Consider the following 23,505-nt stretch of genomic DNA (forward strand, 5'->3'; position numbering starts at 1 on the left):
CTTACTCCAGGTCACATAGATAGAGGATAGAGGACAGAGGAACTGGGATTCGAACCTAGATCCTCCAGATTCTGTAGGTGGTGTTACTTCCTTTTGGCCACTCAGGCCTGTGATAAACTGGACCATGGCTCGAAGAGAAAGCACAGAGCGCTTGGAGGCCTGGAGCCTCATCCTCTGAGAGAGGAAGCCAGAAAGTGGGGTGGCTGTGTCCAGGGCAGTGCAGGTGGCAGAGGAGGAGGCCAGAGGGGATGCAATCCCTGCGTGGCCAGCCCAGGGTAGAGGGAGCTTGTGTCTTCTCTAATCCTATAGGGCAAAGCTGGGGCCAAGGAGGAAACCCCTGGGAGACAAATAGTCTGAGCTGCCCAGTGGTAGAGGAGATGGCTTTGTGAGGTAGTCAGCTGCCCATCCCTAGACATATGCAAGCAAAAGTCAACATGTTTCCAGAGGAGATTTGTATTGGTTATCTATTGCTGCATAACAAAGTACCCCAAACTGTAGCAGCCTGAAACGACAATAAACATTTATTATCACATGGTTTCTGTGGGTCAGGAATTTGGGAGCAGCTTAGCTGGGTGGTTCTGGCTCAGGGATTTCTCAAGATGTCAGCCAGGGCTGCAGTCATCTGATGGCTTGAATGGGACTGGAGGATTTGCAGCTCATTACAGGACTGTTGGCAGGAGGCTTCCATTCCTTGCCATGCAGACCACTCCATAGGGCTGCTTGAGTGCCTTAATAACTTGGTGGCTGGCTTCCCCCAGAGCAGGAGATCCAAGAGAGCAAGACGGATATGGCAATGTCTTTTATAACCTAGCTCTGGAAGTCACATATGGTCATTTCCACAATATCCTATTGATTACACAGGTCAACCCTAGTCAGTGTGGGAGGGGACTGACTATCCAAGGATGTCAGTACCAGGAGATGAGACTCACTGGGGACCATCTTGGAAGCTGGCTATCACAAGATTGGACTATGAAACCTTAACTGTACTTTCCAGCATCAGGTGTCCCCTCCAAACCTCAGTTTCCCCATCTGTACAGTGGGGGTTAGATTTGGTGGTTTGCAAGAGTTCCTGCAGGTCTGTGGTAGGGTGAACCCTGGCTCAGTATGTCAGGTCAGCTGCAGAGCCCCCGGTGGTGGAACCCAGGAGCTGGGCACACAAGAGGGGATAGTGGAGGCCTGTGGTCACCCCAATCACCGAGGGACACTGAGGTAGGCTGTAGGATGTTCCCCCAGAGGATGCCATCCCCAGGCCCTAGGCCACCTCTGATGTGATAAAGGGGGCGTCTCAGGGGCAGGTAGGCTGCAACTGGTGTATCCCTCTGCTCCCAAGAAGTCCCACATAAAATTTAGATAACTTATTTAGAAAATACTAAAATGCTCAACATCATTATAAGATCCTTAGGTTGATCTAGAGAGAAATTCTTCCAAGGTTCAAGCATTTTTTAAAACCAAATTATGATTGATTAAAAAAGATAAGGAGTTTTTAAAATTCAGCATGTTTTCTTCACAGAATATGTGGAGGTCCGTTGCTTTAACTGTGTGTATAGGAAAATATTTGTATATTTGGACAGTCACAGCTTCTGTTCCTATTGGTAGAATACTGCAGCTTGTTTGGCTGCAGTTAGATTTGTGTGTACCGCACAACCAGTTCCAAGCACATTTCTGCCCTGTAGATTTCTTAATTTAATAAAAGTACCATTTTTACTATGGCATTATGCTCCATCAAAATTGTATTCCATATTATCGCTATAAAAAAATAAATCACACGCACTATAAAAAAAAAAAGAAGAAGGATCCACGTAGGTCAGATCCTATTTCATCCGTCTCCCTTCCCAGAGAGCTTTTCTGAAAGCTTCTCTAGAAAGACAGTGTGTGAGGGGTGGGGTGGAGTGAGGGGAGCAGAGGTGGGCATGCAGACATGGTGGTTCTGTGTGGGATGTTGGTCTCTCCCACGAGACAGCTCTGCTAGTGAGCACTGGCCTAGCTCACAGGAGGTGTTTACAAATATTCGTTGAATGAATGAATGAATGAAGCAGATATGAAAATGAGTAAGCTGCCCACCCCGCCTGTGGGGAGCCCCCAGTCTGGTGAGGACCCTGACAGCTGACTCCAGCACACTGGATAGGATGCTCTACTGGCCTGGGAAGGTGCGGGAGCCCCTGGAGGGAGAGACAGCCTTCTGGGCTGCAGGCAAGAGGGGCAGCGGGTGAGCAGGTCAGGGAGCACTCTGGACGGGGGGGCATGTGAGCCGGGCCTTCTCCAGACTCGAGGCAGAGGTAACAGCACAGCCTGGAGGGAACATGAATGGCATGGGGTGGAGATGCTGCTGCAGAAGTGGGCAGGCGCAGAATTGCAAAGGGCCTTGAATGTCGAGGGGAGTAGGGCAGCCAGGGAAAGGTCTTTAGTAAAGGAGGACGTGATTGGAGTCAGGAAGACATGTAGAGTGGTTAAGAGCTTGGACTCTGGACTTAGCCTGGGTTCAAATCCCGGCTCTGCTACCAACTGTCTGTGTGACCTTGGGCAAGTTGCTCATCCTGGGTGCCTCAGTTTCCTCATCTGTGAAATGGAGGTGTTGTCAGGGGTTAAAATGAGTTAATATATGTGCTTAAAGCTCTTGGAACAGAGTTGACAAGTAGTGAGGCTGTGTAAATGGTAGTTATTGTAAGCATTGTATACACATGCGAGGGAGGCATGGACCATTTCTGGAAGACCATATGAGAAATTCCCTGGAAGGCCTAGGTGGGAGGGAGACTTGCTATTTTTTAACACATCCTGGGCACGTGCTATCTTAATAATGATGGTGGATGGGCCAGGGAGGCTGCAGGGGACTGGTTGGACCAGATCTGATGAGGGTCCAGTGTGAAGAGGATGTGGGGCAGGAGGCAAGGGCTGGATTAGGGTGTTGGATGCTGCCACCCTACAATGGCCTGGTGACCTGTTAAATGTGGGAGAGACAGAGAGGGTGGAGTGGGGGCACCCCAAAGTTGGCACACCCCTAATGGGACATCCAGACCCAAGTGGACACCAGCCCAGGAGCTTCCATGGAGGGGGAACCAAGAAACTTGGTTGGACTCAGGTTGGTCCCTGAGAGAAGGGCCCAAGGTAAGAACAGCTCATGGGGCCCAGGGATGCTCCCTGAAAGGTGCTGAGACAACAATCAAAGCAAATCATTGGTGTCCGTGGGGAGGCTGGGGCTGCTGGCTCAGACTGTGAAGGTCACTGTTGGGAGCTGGGCCCCCCAAACACAACAGGGAGCTCTGCCCCTCCTCCCACCCATTCAGCCCCTCACCCTGGCGAGGGGGTAGGTGGGGGTGAAGTCTTCACCCTTGAAGTCACGTCGGATGAGTCACCCTCACTCTGCAAGGCACAGAATCCCTGCTTTTCTTGGCCTCACGGGTGGGAAGGGGTGACAGGGCACCTGTGAGGGGACCTGGGGGCTGGCCCACGTCACTGACTCTCCTCTTAAAGGGGGAGTGGGGCTCATAGTAGGATGTTTGGATGCCGCAGATGATTCTTGAACCACAGATGGTTCTTGACCTTGAACACAGCGTTTTAATTACCAGGTACTGTGCCTGACCCCCCTTCCCATCCCTGAGAGAGGAGGGGACACAGCTGAGCCCCCGGCACCTTCACCTGGCAGACCCTGGGATCCCAGACTGTGTGAGCTGTAAGACACCTTGAAGTCCCCCTATTCTAGCCAACCCACATTGTGTAGCTGGGGAAACTGAGGCCCAGAGGCCAGCAGGAGCCAGGCTGAGCTCTCATTGCAGGTAAGGGGCCCAGCCAGGACCAGTCGGCAGGCTTGGCGCTCCAGCTTTCGAGTAGGGGGTGCGGGACAGTGGAAAGCCCGAAGGAATCTGACAGACCTGGGTTCAGATCCTAGCTTTGTTACTTACCAGACAACTCCCCTCACCTGTGAGCCTCAGTTTCCTCATCTTTCAATCAGAATTAATGACACCTCAGTCTGAGAGTTGTGGGGAGGTCAAATGATACCATGTCTTAAAGGGGTGGATGCACAATAGGCCTTCAGTGAGTGGTGTTCCCCTTTAAAATGTGGTCCTGAAAGGTTGTTCACTTCTTCCTGCATTGTTTCATTCATTCGTTCACTAGGCTTTCATCAAGCACCTGTTGTATACCAGGCTCTGTGAGGTATGTCAGACTCAGGAGCGTCTTTGTTCTCAAGGAGCTCACAGAGTGTGGGAGAGAGGATTCCAAGTTTGCTGGAGGGGAGACTGAAGCACCACGTGCCCCCGAGGGTCAGAGAAATACAGAGGAGATGGCATTCAGGCTGGGCCCCTGGGATGAGCAGGAGTTCCCTGGGCAACCAAGGCAGGGGGGTTGGGGGGGCCGTTCCAGGCAGAGGAAGCGGCATGTGCAAAGCCATGGACATCTGAAACTAGCGTGTTTGGGGAGCCCCGAAGGGCCCATGTGTGTGGCTTCCAGGTGGGAAGCTGCTAGGGGCAAGGGGCAGGGATCCGGCAAGGACAGCCTAGAGGTCAGGCTGACGGGCTTGGGTTTTATCTCAGTGGGGGTTTTCCTGGAGACCCAGAAACAAGGATTATAGGGAGATCTATTGTGGGGTGATCCCAGGAAAACCGTGTTGGGGAGTGAGGAAGGGAAGAAAGGGGAGTCAGTAAAGACCTGTTATCTAGGCAGGTACTGCTGTGGACAGCCGGGGCCCCTGGGAGACACCACTCAGAGTCACCAGCACCCAAGGGGTGAGGAGGCTGCATGTTTATCCACCTGCTCCCCAGCCGGCATGGGCTGAGGACTATTCCTGGAAGCATCAGCTCCCTCATATTTGCTGCTCGCCTTATGCGTAGGCTGAGCTTGCTCCCATAGACAGAGCCACAGTGTCTGCGGGAGGCAGCCTTTGGTAGGTAGAGGTCAGTGCCCAGGAGATGTGGGTGGGGTTCCAACAGCATCTGCTACAGTTTCCGTCCTTCTTTTGGGGGAAAAGGGACAAGCAAATGTCATGCCAGGGACCTGAGCCCCTGTATGCTGCTTGCCTGGCCCAGGCTCACCTGTCCGCAGGTGTCCGGTGCTGAGGCTCCGTCCAGGAGCCCAGGTCAGGTCAAGCCTGCTCAGAAGCCCTCGCTGACTCCCAGGAGCCTACAGTTTATTATTTTTTAATAAATTTTTGGAGTAGATAATATATTCACATGCATCAAAGTTCTAAAGACTAAGTGTGATGTGGTATCCTGGATCGGATCCTGAAACAGAGAAAGGACGTTAGTGGAATTGATGAACTCCAAATAAAGTCCGAAGTTGAGTTAATAGTAATGCGCCAAGCTTAGTTTCTTAGTTGGAACAAATGTACCATTGTTATCTAAAACGTTAACCTGAGGGGAAACTGGGTGAAGCTTATACCAGAACTCTGTGCTCTCTTTGCAACCTGGAATAATCTACAGTTATTCTAAAATAAAAAGCTTGTTTTTATTTAATTCTAAAAAAAAGAAATTAGTAAAGAGTCCTCCTCCTACCCTTTCTTCCATCCAGCCTGTTCCTAGTTTTTGGGGTCCCCTTCCACAGAGAAGCCAAGATGAATAATCCTGTCTTTCCCATTTTAGATGATGGCGACCATTCTGTAGCAGACGCCGTGGGGCCCGCCTCACCTCACTGTCTGGTTCCCACTGCTTCCTTCTGGAAACTCCTGCAACTCCCAGCTGAGGGCTTGCTTTCAGCCTGAGACGAGGACAGTGCTGGCGAGTTTGTGCCCTGGGGGCAGCCCTCAGCCAGTGCAGAAGGAGGTGGAGCATAAACCTCCCAGCGCCCTCGCCCTCGTGGGGAAGCTCTGAGATGCGTGTTCTCCCTGTCGCACAGAGTTCCCCAGCGGGACTGAACATAGTCGCCCACTGCTCAGGAACGCGTCCTTCGCTGCCTTTCCTTTCTTCCCACTCCCTCACTGTGCTTCCCAGAATCGCCTCCCAAAGACTCCAGTCCTTGGCTAGGGGTCTGCTTCTGAGAGGTCCCAAACTAAGACAGATACTATAACCCTGTTCTGCCCCTTTGTTGTTTTCACTTAACAGTATATTTTGGAGAGCTTTTCATGTCAGTACTTAGAGTTGCTTTATTCTTCTTTACAGCTGCATAGTATTCCATAGTGTGCTGGATCGTAAATTGCTTATCTAGTCTCCTAGTGGACATTTGGATTGTTTTCAGGCTTTTGCTAGTAGACACAATGTTTCAAGAAGAACCCTGTGCACCCCAATTTCCCAGGTGCTTAAGGCGAGGCTGCTGCATAATTCCTAAAGAGGAATTGTTGGTGCCAATGGCCTTTGGGGCCCTGCTCTATTTTGATGGTGGATAGCCTACAGTTTAAATGTAGAACCCCTGGGGTTCACCAAGGCCCTCCATTATCTGATCCCAGGCAGCTGCCTCTCCCTTCCCCTCAAAGCCTAACCCCCTACACAGACAACTCACTGTTCCCAGCACTGCCTCCGCCTCTCACCTCTGACCATGATTTGTCTATGCATTCCCCTTTTTTAAAATGCTCTTCCCTACACCCTTATCTGTTGAAATCTTACTTGTTCTCAGAGATCTGACTGAAATGCCATCTCCTCCAGGGAGCCTTCCTGGTGCCCCAGTGAGTATTAACCCCTCCTGTCGCTGGGCTGCACACCCTGGCTTTGATGCTTCCTGGAATTTATTTCTGTGTGTTGTCTAATTGCCATATGTATTTCTGCCTCCTGCACTTGGCCACATGCTCTTCAAGAGCTGGAACTCTCTGAGTCACAGAGCAGGCCCCATAAATGTTGGAGGAATTGAATTAAATGTGCTGGCAATCGCTGCATTCTGACCATTTTGCTCTGCTCTTTGCCAACATGAGCTTCCAGGATGGTCCCTCAGCGGGGGCCAGAATGAAACAGGCCAGGGCAGGTCACCTCCGGGGCCCACCTGCCCCACAGTCAGAGCTCTGAGGCCACAGACCAGGGCAGTGTGTCCCCTGGACGACCTTTCCTAATAGTTCTCTCCCAGGAAGGTCGTGGTGAGCAGGCGGTGAGAGGTTGTGTCCCCTGACCTGAGCTTGGAGCTCTGTGAGCTGGTGGCAGATGAGACATCATTGCCCAGAAGCTGAGAGGTGGCTCAGGGAGGTGACTGAAGATGGGCTCTGGAGCCAAACTGCCTGGGTTCAAATCCCAGCTCCACCACGTCCTGCTGTGTGACCTTGGGCAAGTCACTTCCCTCTGTGCCTCAATTGTCCCTCTGTAAAATGGGACCAACGATAGGAGGCACTTCATAGGGCTGATTTGAGGATTCAGGGAGACAATGGATATAAAGTGCATATGTATATGTAGGAAGCCCTTGACAAATAAGCTTCAGAAAGGTCTTAAAAAGTGGCTTTTTGGGGCTCCTGTAACCACCACAGCTTCTCCTTTTCGCTTGTACGGAGGCTCACAAATAGCCTACAAATGAAGTATTCTAATTTTTAAAATTGTGGTAGGAGACACATAAAAGTTACCATTTTGACCAGTTAAAAGGGTACAACTCAGTGGCATTAAGTCCATCCACAATGTCTTGCAGCCGTCACCACTATTTCTAGAACTCATTCATCACCTCTAACAAAAATCTTGTACCCAGTGGACAGTCACTCCTCACACGCCCCTCCTCCCAGCCCCTGGCAACCACTAATCTGCTTTCTGTCCCATTGATTTATCTATTCTGGACGTTTCATATAAATGGATCATACGATATGTGGGCTTTTGTGTCTGGCTTCTTTCACATGTTGTAATGTTTTCAAGGCTCCTCATGCTGTCACATGTATCAGCACTCCATTCTTTGTTATGGCTGAATAATATTCCATTGTCAAGCAAGTGAAGTATCTTATCCATACTTCCTGGGTGAAGAAACCAAGGCTTGGAGAGGCCAGCTGACTTGCATGAGGCCAGGTCACACTGCTGGGAAGAGCTGGAGCCTGTCCAACTCAAGTCAGACGGGATCCAAACCTGTTCTCTCCCTCCCTTCGTGCCGCCTGGTTGACAAATGCTCTTCCATCCAGTTAGTTCCATTTGGCCCCTCAAGGGCCCCAGTTGGGATAATTATCTCCATTTTCCAAATGGGAAAACCAAGGTGGGGGAGGTGACTTGCCTGTGGCCGCACAGTGAGTCAGCCAGAACTCAGAGTCCCAGCGCCCGTGAGCACAACAAATACTGCTTTGAAATGGCAGCCGAGGGAGTTATTGAGGTCCCTTCAGATCCTGTAGGAATGGAGAGGGGAGAAGAGGAATCCTGCCCTCGTCCCAGCTCTACAGTCATCCCAGTGTGGCCTGGGGAGCCATCCATGGAGTTGATGGGTACCTGCTCTGCAGCTGTGGCCAGCTGTCCCCTGCCTTCCATTCTAGAATGGGTTTTTGGCTTTTGTTCATCAGCAAAAAATCATTTCTGTTGACCAGCACCTCCACCCAGCGTGGCCTGACTGCTGACTGTCCAGCCTGAGCGGCAGGGTGCTGGGGCACAGCAAGCATGGAGTCAGGAGACCTAGCTCCTTGCAGCCTCCACCTGCTGTGTGACCTTGGGCGAGTCCCAGCCCCTGCCTGAGTCTAGTCTACAAAGCGTAGCATGAGAAGGTTAGACAAGATTCACCGAGTTCAGTGCTGACCATTCCTACAACCGTAGGCTCTAGAGAGGTTTCTGTGGGGACTGCAGAGGGCAAGACCGCATTGCTGTCCCCCTCCAGTGCCATGGAAGTATCATGGGCAACAGCTGCGATGCAGTGATCAAGTTCAAGGCCAGCACCGTCCCAGAGAGCTGTCTGTGCTGATGGAAATGGTCTGCATTGCACCATGTGTGTGGGAGCCACTAGCCAAATGTGGCCATTGAGCAGTGGAGATGTGGCTACTGCGACTGAGAAACTGAATTTTAATTTTCGTTTAATTCTTTTAAAATTTAAAAGTCTGCTGGTCTAGACAGTTAGGCTCTGGGGACACGAGGAGGGGTGAGGACCACTCAGAAAGTGCCCATAACCCAGAACACACCCAGCCCATGGTTTGAGACCTCCAGAGAGCACTGGCCTAGGAGTCCAGAGGCCTGGGTTCAAATCCCAGCTGCCACAACATGCTGTGTGATCCAGGCTAAATCCCATTGCCTCTCTGAACTTCCAAGTGGCTAAACAGGGACGGTGCCCAGCCCTGTCTGCCTAGGGTGGGTCCTGTTGATAAGGACAGCAACAGCAAATACTTGTAGAACACTCACCGTGTGCCAGAGCTGTGCCCAGCCATCAGTCTGTATTAACTCCTTTATCTCTCCCAACAACCTTTTGAGGACACTGGACTCAGGGAGGTTCAGTAACCAGCTCAAGGTCACACAGCCCCAGGATTCAAACTTGAGGAGGCTGGTTCCAGAGCCCACATTCTCAGCCTCCCTACTGCTGTACTCACCCCTCCCTGGGGCCACCACAGGAAGCAGCTGGAGCAGGGCAGCAAGGCCTGGCGTATCAAGTGGTGGCCCCAGGTGAGGCCTGGAGGTGGAGGGGAGGGGGACGGTTGTGGTCATCACCCTCTGATCCCCTCCAACTCAGGCTTCTCCTAGGTGAGGGTGGGGTGACCCTGATGCCCTGAGATTGAGGGGGTCCTGGCTTGGGAATCCGGGGAAGAAGCTCAGATCAGACCTCATTTACACCATCTCAGCCACAGACCCCTCTTCCTTGTCTGTGTCCCCATGTTCCTTCCTGCATGAGGGGAGCATATAATTCATCATCTAAACCATGACCCCTGTGAGAATGAAACAGGGCGCTCACCACCAGGGACTCAGGACAATAGGTGGAGCCCAGGCAAACCAGGACGTCTGTCACCCTCCTCATGCAGGAGCACTCACAAGTGCCACTCTGTGCAGCCTCCTGCTCCCGGTGCAGAGGGACACGCAGGACTGTCTGTGATTCCTTAGGTGGTGGCTCCCATCACGGGGGAACCCAGAGGAGGCCAGGGAAGACTTCTTGGAGGAGGGGGTGTCTCTTCTGAGCTTCAAGGATATTAGGCAGGGAAAGAGGCCAGGAACAGCATGTCCTCAGGAAGGTTCTGGGGAACAGAAACACCAGCCCAGCCCATCGGGGACCCAGACGTGGAGAAGCAGCAAGAAAGGGAGATGGGGCAGCCTGGCAATCAACTCCCTTCTCTCCCATGGGGCAGCTCCAGCTCTCTCCAGCTCCTGTCCCTCTGAGGCTCTGTCTGTCTGACCATCCGTGCACCTAGCAGCTGCTTATTGTGCACCTCCCTACGTGATGACTCCGTCCTTAGTCCCAGGGATACAGTGGGAAATAAAACAGGCGTGCCCCCCACCCCCCCACTCTCAGAGCCCACAGAGCATGGAGATGGATATTAATCAAGTACACAAGGAACCAAGCAGGATAACTAGAGACCCTGACAAATGCTTTGAAGGAAATCAAGAAGGAGGTCAAGAGAGAGAGCAGAATGGGACAGAGGAACCATCTCAGGGGTCAGGGAAGGCCTCTGAGGAGGTGATGTTTGAGCAGAGACTTGAATCAACAGAAGCAGCTGGATATGTGAAGAATTGAAAGGAAAAATGTTCAGGCAGAGGGAACAGGATGTGTAAAGGCCCTGTGGCAGGGAAGAGCTGGAGACGCTGGAGATAACAAATGAGGAGGCCACTGTAGCTGAGTCAGTATGAAGAGGCTGGCGTTCTGCCTGAGGGTGGGGGGGAGAACTTTAAGGGGTTTAAGGGAATTGGATGAAGCAGTTCTATTTGGGTTTTTAAAAAAGTGACTCTGGTTCTGCGTCTGTGGCCCCTTTGTTCTGAAGGTCTAGGTCCATTTCTCTCTCTGTTCCGTGTCTACCACACAAGATGAGTGCTGAGCGTGGGCTCCCGTGACGTCTGAAGCCTTGGCTGAGGCTAGGTGGTTTAAGTGGGGTCTCAGAGAGGCGGGTAGGCAGCCCTGTCCCCACAGAGCGCTCAGCCCCAAATCTACGCCCCTCACCCCAGAGGAGCTGCAGCACCCACGTCCCAGGCCCTGTGTTCACTGTCAGGACGGGCAGCACAGGAATTCGGCTTCAAGCAGTGGAGGAGCCCTGAGGTGGGGACAGTGTTGGCCACGTGTCCCGAGCTGCCAGATCCAGGGGTATATGCTCCAGCCATTGCCTGCTATCTTATTGACCAAACAACCAATTGATTGAATGTCATGCTTTTCAAACAGTTGCTATGGACACAGACTTAAGCTGGAAACAGTTTGGACCTTGAGTCCACCAGGATGACAGAGCTGTCATAGATGAAAAGGTTCCTGGAACCTCAGCCTGGTGGGCAAGGCCACGGGATGCGGGCTCAGGCATCAGAGGGAAGCACCCCAGGCTCCACCCCTCCCGGCTGGAGGACCTAGAGTGGGTGACGTTAGTCATCTGAGCTGCTTTTTCTCCTCTAACATGGGTGTATTAGTTACCCATTTCTGCATAAAAAATTATACCAAAACTTGGCAATGGCCTAAAACAATAAACATATATTGTCTCACAGAGTTTCTGGGAGCAGGGACCCAGGAGCAGCCTCAGTGGGTGGTCCTGGCCCAGGATCTCTCACGAGGTGGCAGTCACATTGTCAGCCGGGGCTGCACCCAACCAAAGTCCTAACTGGGGCTGGAGGATCTGCTCCCAAGGTGGCTCACTCACGTGGCTGGCAAGTGGGTGCTGGCTGTTGGCAGGCAGCCTCTGTTCCTCCCAACATGGACCTCTCCTTAGGCTGCTTGAGTGTCCTCACAACATGGCGGCTGGCTTCCCCCTGGCCAGTGGTCCAAGAGAGGAAGGCAGAAGCTGCAATGTCTGTTCTGACCTGTCTCAGAGATCACACTGGTCATTTCCACAATATCCTATTAGTTATATAGTCAACCCAGCTCCTGTTTGAGGGGAGGGGGCATACACAAGAGCATGAACAGCAGGAGATGGGTCTCACTGGGGTGCATGTTGGAGGCTGACTGCCACAGTGGACTCATCATCCTCACCAGGAAGGGCCGCACTGAGGCTTCAGCGAGTTCACGTATGGGAAGCACCTGGGATACAGTAAGCACTCGATAAAGGATTGCACTGGTTAGCTTGAGCTAAAAACTCACCACCCTGTGGCTGCCTCACCTTCTTCAGCATTTCCAGGCATCCCCCAAGGCCTTCCACCACTCTTCAACTGAGCAAAAGCTTGATGAGCCTCTGGGGCGTCCAAGCCCTGTGCTGGGTGCTAGTGTCACAGCAGTGACAAACACAGACCCTGTCCCTGCTGTTCCAGGCCCTGTCGGACATAAATCCAGATGATACAGCAAAGAGGGCTGCCAGAGGAGGGGCTGCTCTGGACGGTGGTCAGCCTGGCCTATCTGTGGAAGTAGCCTGTGCGCCGAGACCTGAGTGAAGGAAGGCGTGGTCATGTGGTCAGAGAGGACAGAGCATTTCAGACACGCGCACTAGTCAGGGCAGAAGCCCCGAGACGGGTGTTAACGATCCGTGTTCAGGGAACAGAATGGAAGCCCAGGGGAGCAGGGGCAGGAAATGAGGTTGGGAAGCAAGAAGAAGGAAGAAGGATAAGAAGATTGGCTTTTAGTCTAAAGGCCATGGGAGTCTTGTCATCTGGGTGAGAGACGACGGGGCCCTGGTCCCAGGCAGGGCTGTGGAGGTGGTGAGAAGTAGTGGGATCCTGGAATATCTTGAAGGTGGAGTTGTTCTTGAAGGATTTGCTGTTGAATGGGATGTGGGGTGGGGGGGTGAAAGAAAGAGGAGTCAAGGATGATCCCAGGGTTTCTGACCCGAGTGAGCAGGAGGACGACAGTGCTGAATTGGGGCAGACTGTGGGAGGAATAGGTCGGGCTGGGCGGGAGATCAGACATTTGATTTTGGACCTGTCAGACATCCGGGGCGAGATGTCAGGAGGCAGTTAGAGATATGAGTCTGGTGTTTGAGAGAGAGATTGGGTGGAAGATGTCACTTGAGGAGTTGTCAGATGTAAGTGGTATTTAAAGCCATGAGTCTGGATGAGATCAGCAGGAAAGAGAAGCAAAGAGCACCCAGTTCCTCTAGCGTTGAGAGGTCAGTGGAGGAGAAGCTATCAAGAGATGGAGCAGGTATGGCCAGAGATGTCGGAGGAGAATGGGAGGAGTACCCAGAGGTGAAGTCGCAGTATAACACAGCCTGCCTCTCTATACCTCATCCCTACCCCAGGCAGCACCAAGGTCCTGGAGGCCACATAGACCCCACCTTCCCTTTCCACACATCATCCCTTCAGAGGCCTACGGCAGTGGCTGTGTCCTCCATGGACTGCTGTGAACATCCCCGGAATGTTTGGCCATTCCACCTACATCATTTTCAGCCTTTCATCACTCAACTCACGCTCCCACACCCCACTTTAGTTGTCTGTCTCTCTCTTAACAAAAGGGCTCAGCTTTGAATAGGACTATCCCTTCTTTTCATTTAGACTCTCTATCTCTGTTAATGTAACCTTAGACAAAGCCAGCCTTTCTGGCAGCACCAAATACAGAAGATATAAGTAGGAAACAGTAAGGGATCTGGGCTGGTTAAAGGGAAGGGCTGTGAAGAAGGGAAATGGGCTTGGTAATGTCTGAAACAGGGTTTGGGGTTAGATCAGTGAGGGTCTTGGAAGGAGTTTGAGCCGGGGATCCACAGAAAGTTCTAGATTAGGGAAATGAAGTGATCAGATGAGTTGTGCTTCGAGAAGCGGCATGCTGAGTTCTGTTCCTGGCCTTGTCCCTAATTAGCTCTCCCATGCTCACAGGCCAACTCTGGCTCCAGGATGAGCTGGGACAGGGCAAGGAGTCCCCACTCTGTGCAGATGGTGGCAGCGGCTGCAGACACAGAGGCACCACGGAGCAGGGAGGGCTCCTGGGGAGGCAGCAGCTCTGCTGGTTCCTCCATGTTTCCGTGAGGGCAATGAGGCTTATATTAATGAGAGGTAATTATGGGCACCCGGATGGGCCTAAGTATAGCTCAGAGACAAAGCAGCTCGAGGCAGCCAGCTGCTCCCCCGCGAGGCCAAGGCCTGCCTATTTTAAGACCTCCCCAAGGTGAGGCTCCTGCTACCCCTGGCTGCTGGGTGGTTGAGGGGCTGGCATTTAGTGTCCCAGGAACCATGATAAGAGAGCTCAGAGGGAATCAATGTGACCAGATGCCCAGAGCACCCTGCCTCAAATCTCCTACTGCCTAGAGACGAAAACTGGGACCCAGAGAGAGGGACCAGTCCGAGGTCACAGCAAGAAAAGGGCAGAGCCAGGCTTTGAACCTAGGTCCAGCTGTGTGCACTTTCTACCATCCTTTGCAGCATCCCTACACTTAGGAGCCTTGGCCTGTCCCCGAGAATCACGGTGAGGTGAGGAGGGGAGTATAATTGATATTTATAGAGCACCTAAGTGCCAGAGGCTTTCTATATGACATCGCAATTCATCCTCGTCATAAAGTCAAAAGGAAGGATCCTCATCTTTGTGTTAAGAAGAGGAAACTGAGGCTGAAGAGGAGTAATTAAATCGCCAAATGACCTGTGGTAAGGAGGGAAAGAAGTAGAACCCAGTTCTGTCCTGTCTCAGGGTCAGGTTCCCCAGGAAACCGACTTTGAGGTTTGCTTGGGAACATCTGTGACAGGTGAGGGGCGCAGGCCTGGGGAGAGGGAGGAGGTGACCAGAGATGCAGTTACAGCAAAGGCCTCAGCTAATCCCATGGGGAGCTCTGAGGCTGGGATGGCCCTTTAGAGTTGTTCTGAATTGGACAAGAGGGCCAGGCCTTAGTGCCCCCACATCAACCAATTACTGGACGGAGCCTGCCGCTGGGGAGGGAGTGTAACCGTGGATGCGTCATCTCCCTTTGGCTGAGAGCAAGTCCTAGCAGGTGCCCAGCTGTGAACTCTCAGCAGCCAGTGCTCTTGGCAACTGGAGATGTGAGTTCCTCAGTCTTGAAAGGGGGACCTACGTGGCCACCACTGCTTGTCCTACAGCATCCTCTACATGTCCATCTCCAGATCCTTTCTCATTCCTCTGCCCCCAAGATGAGAAGAACCAGCCCTTGCTCACAAGGAGGTTATGGGAACATAGACTCGTGTTCTTTGTGGAACTGACAGGCCAGGGGATTCTGAGGGGAAGGGAGGCCCTCAGTGCAAATGAAGAGGGAAAGAGTGAGTAGCCAGACCAGGAACAGTTGAAAGACATTACCTATTAAAAACCTATAGGCTCAGAATGGGAGAAAATATTTGCAAATCATATATCTGATAAGGGTTTAATATCTGGAATATATAAAGAACTCCTAAAACTCAGCAACCAAAATGACAAATCACTCAATTAAAAAAATGAACAAAGAACCAAAATAGACATTACGCCAAAGAAGATATACAAATGGCCAATAAGCACACGAAAAGATGCTCAACATCATTAGTCATCAGGGAAATGCAAGTCAAAACCACAATGAGATGCCAGTTCATGACTACTAGGATGGCTGTAATTTTTTAAGAAGGAAAATAAGTGTTGATGAAAACGTGGAGAAATTGGAACCATACATTGCTGGTGGGAATGGAAAATGGTATGGCCCCTGTGGAAAACAGTTTGGTAGTTCTTCAAAAAGTTAAAGAGAATTACCATGACTTAGAAATTTCACTCTTTGGTATATATTCAAAAGAATTGAAAGCAGGGACTCAAACAGATACTTGTACTCAGTGTTCACTGCAGCATTATTCATTATAGCCAAAAGGTGGAAACAGCCCAAATGCCCATCAATAGATGAATGGACAAAATGCGGTATATATGTACAATGGAATATTATTCGGCCATAAAAAAGAATGAAGTTCTGACACAGGCTACAACATGGATGAACCTTGAAAACATTATGCTAAGTGAAATAAACCAGATACAAAAGGACAAATGTTGTACAATTCCACTTATATGAAATATCTAGACGAGGCAAATTCATAGAAACAGAAAGTAGATTCAAAATTACCAGGGGCTGGGGAAAGGAGGAAAATAAGGAGTTATTGCTTAATTTTGTTTGGGTTGATGAAAAAGTTTTGGTGATAATCGTGGTGGTTGCAGAACATTGTGAATGTAAGTAATGCCACTGAACTCTACACTTAAAAATGGTTAGAATGGCAAATTTTATGTTATATATATTTTACCACAATAAAAATAAAACCCATGGGAATAGGTCAATTCATAAAGACAGAAAGCAGACCGGTGGTTGCCAGGGGCTGGGAGGAGGAAGGAACGGGGAGTGACTGATTGGGTACAGGGTTTTCTGTTGGGGTTAAGAAAATATTTTGGAACCAGCAGGTACACAACACTGTGAATGTACTAAATGTCACTGAATCGTACACTTTAAAATAATTAATATTATGTTACGTTAATTTCACCTCAGTTTTTTTTAAAGGGAGGAAAAATACCTATGGGAAAAGAAAATCTATGAGGTACAGCCAAATAGGTACTCAAGGGGAAATGTATAGCCTTTCCAATGACGTATTTATTAGAATATAAGAAAGTCAGAAATGAGGTAAGCTTCCAACTCAAAAAGGTGGACAAGGTGTTAGAGGGAAGAGAATCTCCTGGACCCTAGAAGGGGGTGAGAGCAGGAGGTTTGAAGTTCTAAAACTGTGCTGTCCAATATGGTATCCGCTTGCCACATGTGACTATTTAAAGTTAAGATAATTACAACTAATTAAAATTAAAAATTCAGTCCCTCAGTTGCACTATGTGCATTTCAAGTGCTCTGTAGCCACATGTGGCTAGTGGCTACCACATTGGACAGCAAAGACCCAGGGAACAATGGACAATAAACTAGCAAGCAAGTAACATGTGAGAGTTTCCAAAAGCAATGAGAACGATGAAGAAAATCCAGCAGGGCAATGAGTTTGATTGGCAGGGGGGGAGATGGGGGATGGGAATGAGGCTGGAGAAGCTGGCAGAAACTAGACCACGCTGAGCCTTCTGGACTGCACTCTTTGTTGAGGCACCTCATGTGTTCCACCCTCCTCATCCTCTGCTCCTCGGCTGGCAGTGCAGCCCCAACACTGTCTTCTTCCTTCGCAGACCCTCCATTTCAGGAGGGCCAGTGGACAGAGGTCTGGGTTAAGCGTCAAGAGACTGGCTTCCAGGCCTGGAGTGGCCTTGCCATGAGACCTTATGCCATCCCTTCCCCGGGCTGACACTCTTTGTCTCAGAGTTTCTTTGGATACAGCAGGCCATGTGGCTGGAGCCAAGGGTTAGAGGCTTGCAGATTCTAGCTCTCCAGTGGCCTTGAATGCCAGGCTAAGGAGTTGAGTATTTGTCCTAAGAGCCACTGAAGGGGAAGAACACTGTTGCTTTGTCATTTTAGAGATATCACTCCAGCCACAGTTTGGAACCTGAATTGTAAGGGTCTTAGAGTGGACACAGAGGGACCAGGGAGGAGGCTGATACGGTTGTCCAGGTGTAGGGTGGGAGTGACACAGGTAGAGAACACTGAGAGGGGATGGCACCAGGAAACATAACTGAGGTAGCATCTCTGTGACTCAGCGACTGTCACAGTTGGGGTTCCCCAAAAGCACGCCCAAGACAAAGATTCAAGTGCAAGTACTTCATCTGGGAACAGGCAGTTCAGTGTATGGGGGGAGGGGAGGCAGCCAGTGAAGGGAGCATTATTATCAAGCAAGTGACTACTGCAGGCAACTGGAGCTCAGCCCCCTCGGGCAGCTCCAGGAGTCAGTGTAGAACCCATTCCTCAGTTGTCCCACCAGCTCCCCAACAGTCACTGGTTGCGAGCTGCAGCCGGATCAGAGGGTCGTTAACTCTCTGGCAGTTCTTGCCAGCCACGTGTGAGCAGAGCAGGCTCCCCCAACCCCCCTGCAGGGAGGCAGATGCTGACAGTTGGAAGTCAGCCTGTTGAATACGACAGTGATGAGGCCACAGGAGATGGGCCGGGCACCCACAACCACTGCTGTAGTGACCTACCACATGTGGGGCCAGCATCAGTCAGATTGTTGTTGAAAGACACAGAAACTCAACTCAGATTTAAGCAAAAAGTCTCTTGACTCTTGTATCTGAAATGTCGGGCAAGATCTTGCTGAAAGACTCCAGGCTGACACTCTGCCAAGCACAGCAGCCCTAACAGAAGGAGGATGCCTCTTTCCCTAGAGTTCAGCCATAATCCCAGGGCCAACTCTCATTGGCTAGAGATGATTCTGTTTCCATCTCTCAGCCAATCAGTACTCAGGGATGCAAGGCTCTGATTGGCTAAGCCTGGGTCATGTGTCCACCCCTGGGGTTCTGGGATAGAGCTGGCTCCCTGTAGGCCACAGGAACTGAGACTCAGGCAGAATCATTTTCCAGGCACAGTGGGGTTACAGGAGGGGAAGGACAGGGAGGGTCAAGAGAGGAAAGAATTCAAGGAGATGCCCAGGTGTCTGGCTTGAGTCCCCACTGGGTGACATTGAAGCATTTTACTGATATGGGGACACTATGGGCCTGTCTAGAGCCCTGGAATGCACCAGCAATTAAGGTGGGGTAGAAGGACAGACATGCAGGTCCCCAGAAGTCAGAAGAAGAGATGTTTTAACAATGAGGGCCCAATCACAGAAAGGAAGGTAGTTGGGAGCTCACTTGTGGTTATTGAAGTGTCTAGCTGGTCTCTGGAGGTCTCCCTGAGGCTGGTAGCCCCCACTCTCCCTCTTATAATCCCAAAAGCACCTTCAAGACCTGTCTAACTCCTCCTCCCACATTCTAGGCAAGGGGCCTCATCAGTCAAAACCACCAGGACTCAGGGGAAGGAGCATATGCCAGCACTTCACAATTCACCCAACCCTTCCCACATCTTCCTTCACCTGCTCCTCCTGGCCCCATTTGGCAGATGCACAGTCTGAGGCTCAGGGAGGCGGCCATGGACCCAGGCTCACACCTTCCCCTGGGGCACCTCTGGATTCCTGAGCTCAGGAGTGCCTGTGATATGAAATTGAAGCCAGCTTCTCTCTGGGAGGGCTGGAGAAGGTGCCCTGGGCTGGGAGAACTGAGTGTAGCATGCACTTCTGGGGCAGGGCTCTGCAGCTATCTTCTACTCCCTGTCACCAGCCCTCTCCATCTCCCCCATTTCTAGGGAGTCAGGCCCCTCCTGAGCCAGCAAGCCAGCGAGCCCGCGGGGCTGTTTGCAAACAGCATTTTCAGTTTTCAGTATCATCAGCCTAACTTGAGTGGGCATCAAGAACATATTGCCGCACACTCAGTTCTCCAGCTGGAGAGCTGAGGAGGCTGGCCCCTGAGCCCAGGGATCACTCTGGCCCTAAGGGGATGTGAGGAGGCCAAGAAAGGCCTGGGAGCAGGAGGGATATGGGGGTGGTTTTGCCTGGAATTGCCTTCAAGAAAAGGTTTGCCCAGAGACAGCTGCTGCTGGCTGGAGAGGAGGGGGACCCTTGACTGTCTGGGACGCTGATGGGGTGGCTGAAGTCTGAGTTACCGTTTCACTTTAGCTAGAACTGGCTTTCCCAGCCTCAGTTTCCCCATCTGTAAAATGGAGACAGTGGTCCCCCACCTCATGTGACTGTTGTGAGGATATGGTGTAATGCAGATGAAGATGTCAGTCAGCCTACTTCCTCTCCAGGCTGGGGATAAATGCTCTGCCAAGCTGCCCGGTGGAAGCAGAGATCCTTCCATCACTAAAGTGCTCTGGTCTCCAGGAGTGGGGCCCTCAGAGGCAAGGAGAGTCTCTGGCAGAGAAGGGGGAGTTGAGCCAGGTGGGCTCTGCAGAAGTCTCAGGGCTTGGGAAGGCTTAGAGCACTACTCGTCATGAAAATGCCTAGGTCCAAGGAATCGTTCTCAGATTCCGGAGGGTCTCGGGGCCAGCCAGCTTGGGGTGACCGTTGCAAGGCAGCTATGCAGAGGAGTAAGGAGAGTTGTGGGTCCCAGTCCTGCCTCAGCCGCTGGACCCACGCTGTGACCTTGGGGAAGTTCTTCCCCTCTGAGGGCCTCAGTTTCCCCGTCTCTAAGATGGGAGTTTCACCTAGGCCAGCTTTATCACGCAGGGTTCGGTGGGGTCTGGGATTTGCCTTAAGAGCTGCTCTGAGGGGTGGGAGGGAGTCTCCGCCACCCAAACCCATGTTAGGTGTGTTAGTTTTACTATCGCTACTGTAACAAATTACCACAAACTTAGTGGCTTAAAACAACACAGATTTATTATCTTGCAGTTCTGGAGGTCAGAGTCTACAGTGGGTGAAGGGCTGCGTTCCTCCTGGAGGCTTTAGCTCCTCGCCTCTTCCAGCTTCTAACGGCTGCCCACATTCCTTGGCTCATGACCCTGCATCACTCTGACCTCTGCTTCCGTTGGCGCATCTCCTTCTCTGACTCTTCCCTCTTATAAGGACCCATGTAATCAGGTTGTACCCCTCCAGATAATCCAGGATTATCTCCCCATCTCAAGACCCTTAATTAAATCTGCAAAATCTCTATTAATATGTAAAGTAACTTAATCACAGGTTCTGAGGATTAGGACATGGGCATCTTTGGAGCCATCATTCTGTGTACCGCACTGGGCTTCAGCTGGAGCCTGTCCACTCTGACCTACCCCAGCCCCTCTGAGAGCCCTCCCCTCATTGCACTCACTCTCACTTGCTCTGTTTCAGCCACACTGACTCTTCACAGATCCTCATCACGCCAGGCACACAGGCCAGACCAAGCCTTGGGACCCCTCCAAGCAGGGCTGGTGGGGTCCAGGGCTTAGAAACCTTGCTGACCTCTCTTCTGCTCTGTGGTACAGATGGGAGGACTGAGGCCTGGAAAGGGAAAAGACTTGCCCAAGTTTGAGACTGGTATTTCCAGGACGGTTCTGGCTGGAAGACCCAACTAGTCTTAACTGTCCAATTTGCAGGTAGAGAAATGGAGGCCCAGTGGTTCCACCTAGATGCCATCCTCCCCTGAGGTCTTGCCCCGTCCACCCAGTCCTGAGGATGTGCTCCTGTTATTGAATTGCCAAGAACTCTGTTCCAGGCTGGCCATCACTGATTCATCCCAGTTGGAAATGATGAGCTAAGGGGCTCGTTGGCATCTCTCATGTCTGCAGTCCCCAGCGCCTAGCCCAGAGGTCACACTCGGTAGACTTCTGTTGAGGACAGAGCAGGTTTTTACAGAGGGTTTATATTTGATGTATGGATTCTTCTGCTAAGATAAAGAGTTGGACAGTACTGCCCTCGGACCTGGGTAGGAGGGGCCCTCCCCGGGCCCTACCCCTCAGAAGGCCTCTCTGTCCTTCTTTTGACCAGGTCCTTCCCCATGAGGAGTGTTCAGGGGCCAAGAGGACACATCACCAGAGCTTACATCCCTGCTTTAGACCACACTCTGGATACTGCGGCCCCTGGAATCCCCTACCCAAATGACCCCAGGCCTGCTTCCTGAGCCAGGGTGGGTCTTCCCTTGGGTGGCCTACACTGCCAGTGGGACCATCCCCAGGCCCAAAGAGTGGCTATTTTGGAGGCATGGGGCATGAGCTTGGACGTGTAGGCTGGAGTGCATGTGTGTGTGCGGCTCCTTATGGTGAGGGACAGAGTCAGAGATGAGAGGAAAGTGGAGGGCAGGCGGCTCCCCCAAAAACATTCCACCAGAGAATTCGGAGACCAAGAAGTCTGAGTCTGCACCTGGCATTGCAGGTTATTATGAAGATAATGCTCATCAAGGTAGGAGAGTAGAACATGCTTTGTTTAACAGTTTGCTAGCCTGAGTTGTAACTTTTATTTATCTGTATAGGATGTGGGCCTCCATTTGTACTCTCATCCTCGGCCTCACAATGTTAAGGGCAGGCCAAGAGTCTTGAGAAATCCTCCCAACCCTGAGACCTATGGGGGTCTGGCTGACCTTCCCGGCATCCTGTCCCCTCCAAATCCAGCTTACCCCTCTCTGTCTTCTCTCCCCAGGATAGTTGCTGCCCGGGAGAAGCGACCCGGGCGCCCCACTAGGGCGACGGCCCCCGCCCCCAGGGCCGGGATCATGAAAGGCCTCGGTGACAGCCGCCCCCGCCACCTCTCCGACAGCCTGGACCCACCACACGAGCCCCTGTTCGCAGGACCTGACCGCAACCCCTACCTGCTATCGCCCACGGAGGCCTTTGCCCGCGAGGCTCGCTTCCCTGGGCAGAACGCTCTGCCGGGGGATGGTCTCTTCCCACTCAACAACCAGCTGCCGCCGCCAAGCAGCACCTTCCCCCGAATCCACTATAACTCCCACTTCGAGGTGCCAGAGGAGAGCCCCTTCCCCAGCCATGCCCAGGCCACCAAGATCAACCGGCTGCCTGCCAACCTCTTGGACCAGTTTGAGAAGCAGCTGCCCATCCACCGCGATGGCTTCAGCACACTCCAGTTCCCCCGCGGTGAGGCCAAGGCCCGTGGCGAGAGTCCTGGGCGCATCCGCCACCTGGTCCATTCAGTCCAGCGGCTCTTCTTCACCAAGGCACCCTCACTGGAGGGCACGGCAGGCAAGGTCGGTGGCAATGGCAGCAAGAAAGGTGGCATGGAGGACGGCAAGGGCCGGAGGGCCAAGAGCAAGGAGCGGGCCAAGGCTGGGGAGCCCAAACGGCGCAGCCGCTCTAACATCTCGGGCTGGTGGAGCTCCGATGACAACTTGGACGGTGAGAGTGGTGCCTTTCGCAGCAGTGGCCCAGCCTCCGGGCTGATGACACTAGGCCGACAGGCGGAGCGCAGCCAGCCGCGGTACTTCATGCACGCCTACAACACCATCAGCGGGCACATGCTCAAAGCCGCCAAAAACAACACCACCGAGCTGAGTACCCCGCCAGCCCCGCCCGCACCCCCGGCCGCCTGCCCCAGCATTGGGGTGGGCACTGACACCAATTATGTCAAGCGGGGCTCCTGGTCCACTCTGACCCTCAGCCACGCCCATGAGGTCTGCCAGAAGACCTCAGCCACCTTGGATAAGAGCCTGCTAAAGTCCAAATCCTGCCACCAGGGTCTAGCCTACCATTACCTGCAGGTGGGTCCCTGCCAGGGTCAGGGGTGGGGTGAGGACTGTGGGGAAGGCCCCGGTTTTGAAGCCCACCTGTACCACAGATTCACTTGGAAGCTCACCTGTGTAATGGGTATCTGGTGGTACCTGCCAATAGGGGTATTTCTTCTACTGGTCATGCTCTCACAGACATTGATTAGTTCCTTTCTGAACCTAGGCCTGAGTCAGAACTAAAACATGTCCCTGCCCTTTAGAAATCTGGAAGCTGTACCATCCCCTCCCCACCCCAGGACCAATTGCATGGCATTCTAACTGCTGGCCTCTGGAGCCCACCACACCAGGGGCTTCTTGAGGACAAGGATCACATCTGATGCAGCTGTGTGTCCCCAAGGTCTGGGACTTGGTCTGGCACAGAGGAAGTGCTCAGGAAATATGAGAGAGGAGGGGCCAGATGAACAGATGGACACTTAAGTGAACAGAGCTAGAAATAAATACGACATAGCCCCAATTATCAAGATGCTAGGAGAGAAAGATGCATGAACAGACAGTCATGTCAGTGTGAGCGGAGTGGGATGGAGACCAGCAGGGAGGGCTGCAGGAGCCCAGAGGCCCTAACTCAGCTTGAGGGAC

The 23,505-nt window shown here is 52.1% G+C and overlaps 1 protein-coding gene across 1 annotated transcript in view; it reads left to right on the forward strand.

The window, feature by feature from the left end:
• DLGAP4 (DLG associated protein 4) overlaps nucleotides 1-23,505 on the forward strand; it is a 141,322-nt gene that overhangs the window by 32,015 nt on the left and 85,802 nt on the right. The window contains exon 2 of the mRNA XM_046679211.1: nucleotides 21,831-22,902. Coding sequence (XP_046535167.1) covers nucleotides 21,904-22,902 — 999 coding nt within the window. The 5' untranslated portion in view covers nucleotides 21,831-21,903. The remainder of the gene's footprint in view (nucleotides 1-21,830; nucleotides 22,903-23,505) is intronic.

This window comes from Equus quagga, chromosome 12, assembly GCF_021613505.1.
Source record: "Equus quagga isolate Etosha38 chromosome 12, UCLA_HA_Equagga_1.0, whole genome shotgun sequence".
In the NCBI taxonomy this organism is placed as follows: domain Eukaryota; kingdom Metazoa; phylum Chordata; class Mammalia; order Perissodactyla; family Equidae; genus Equus; species Equus quagga.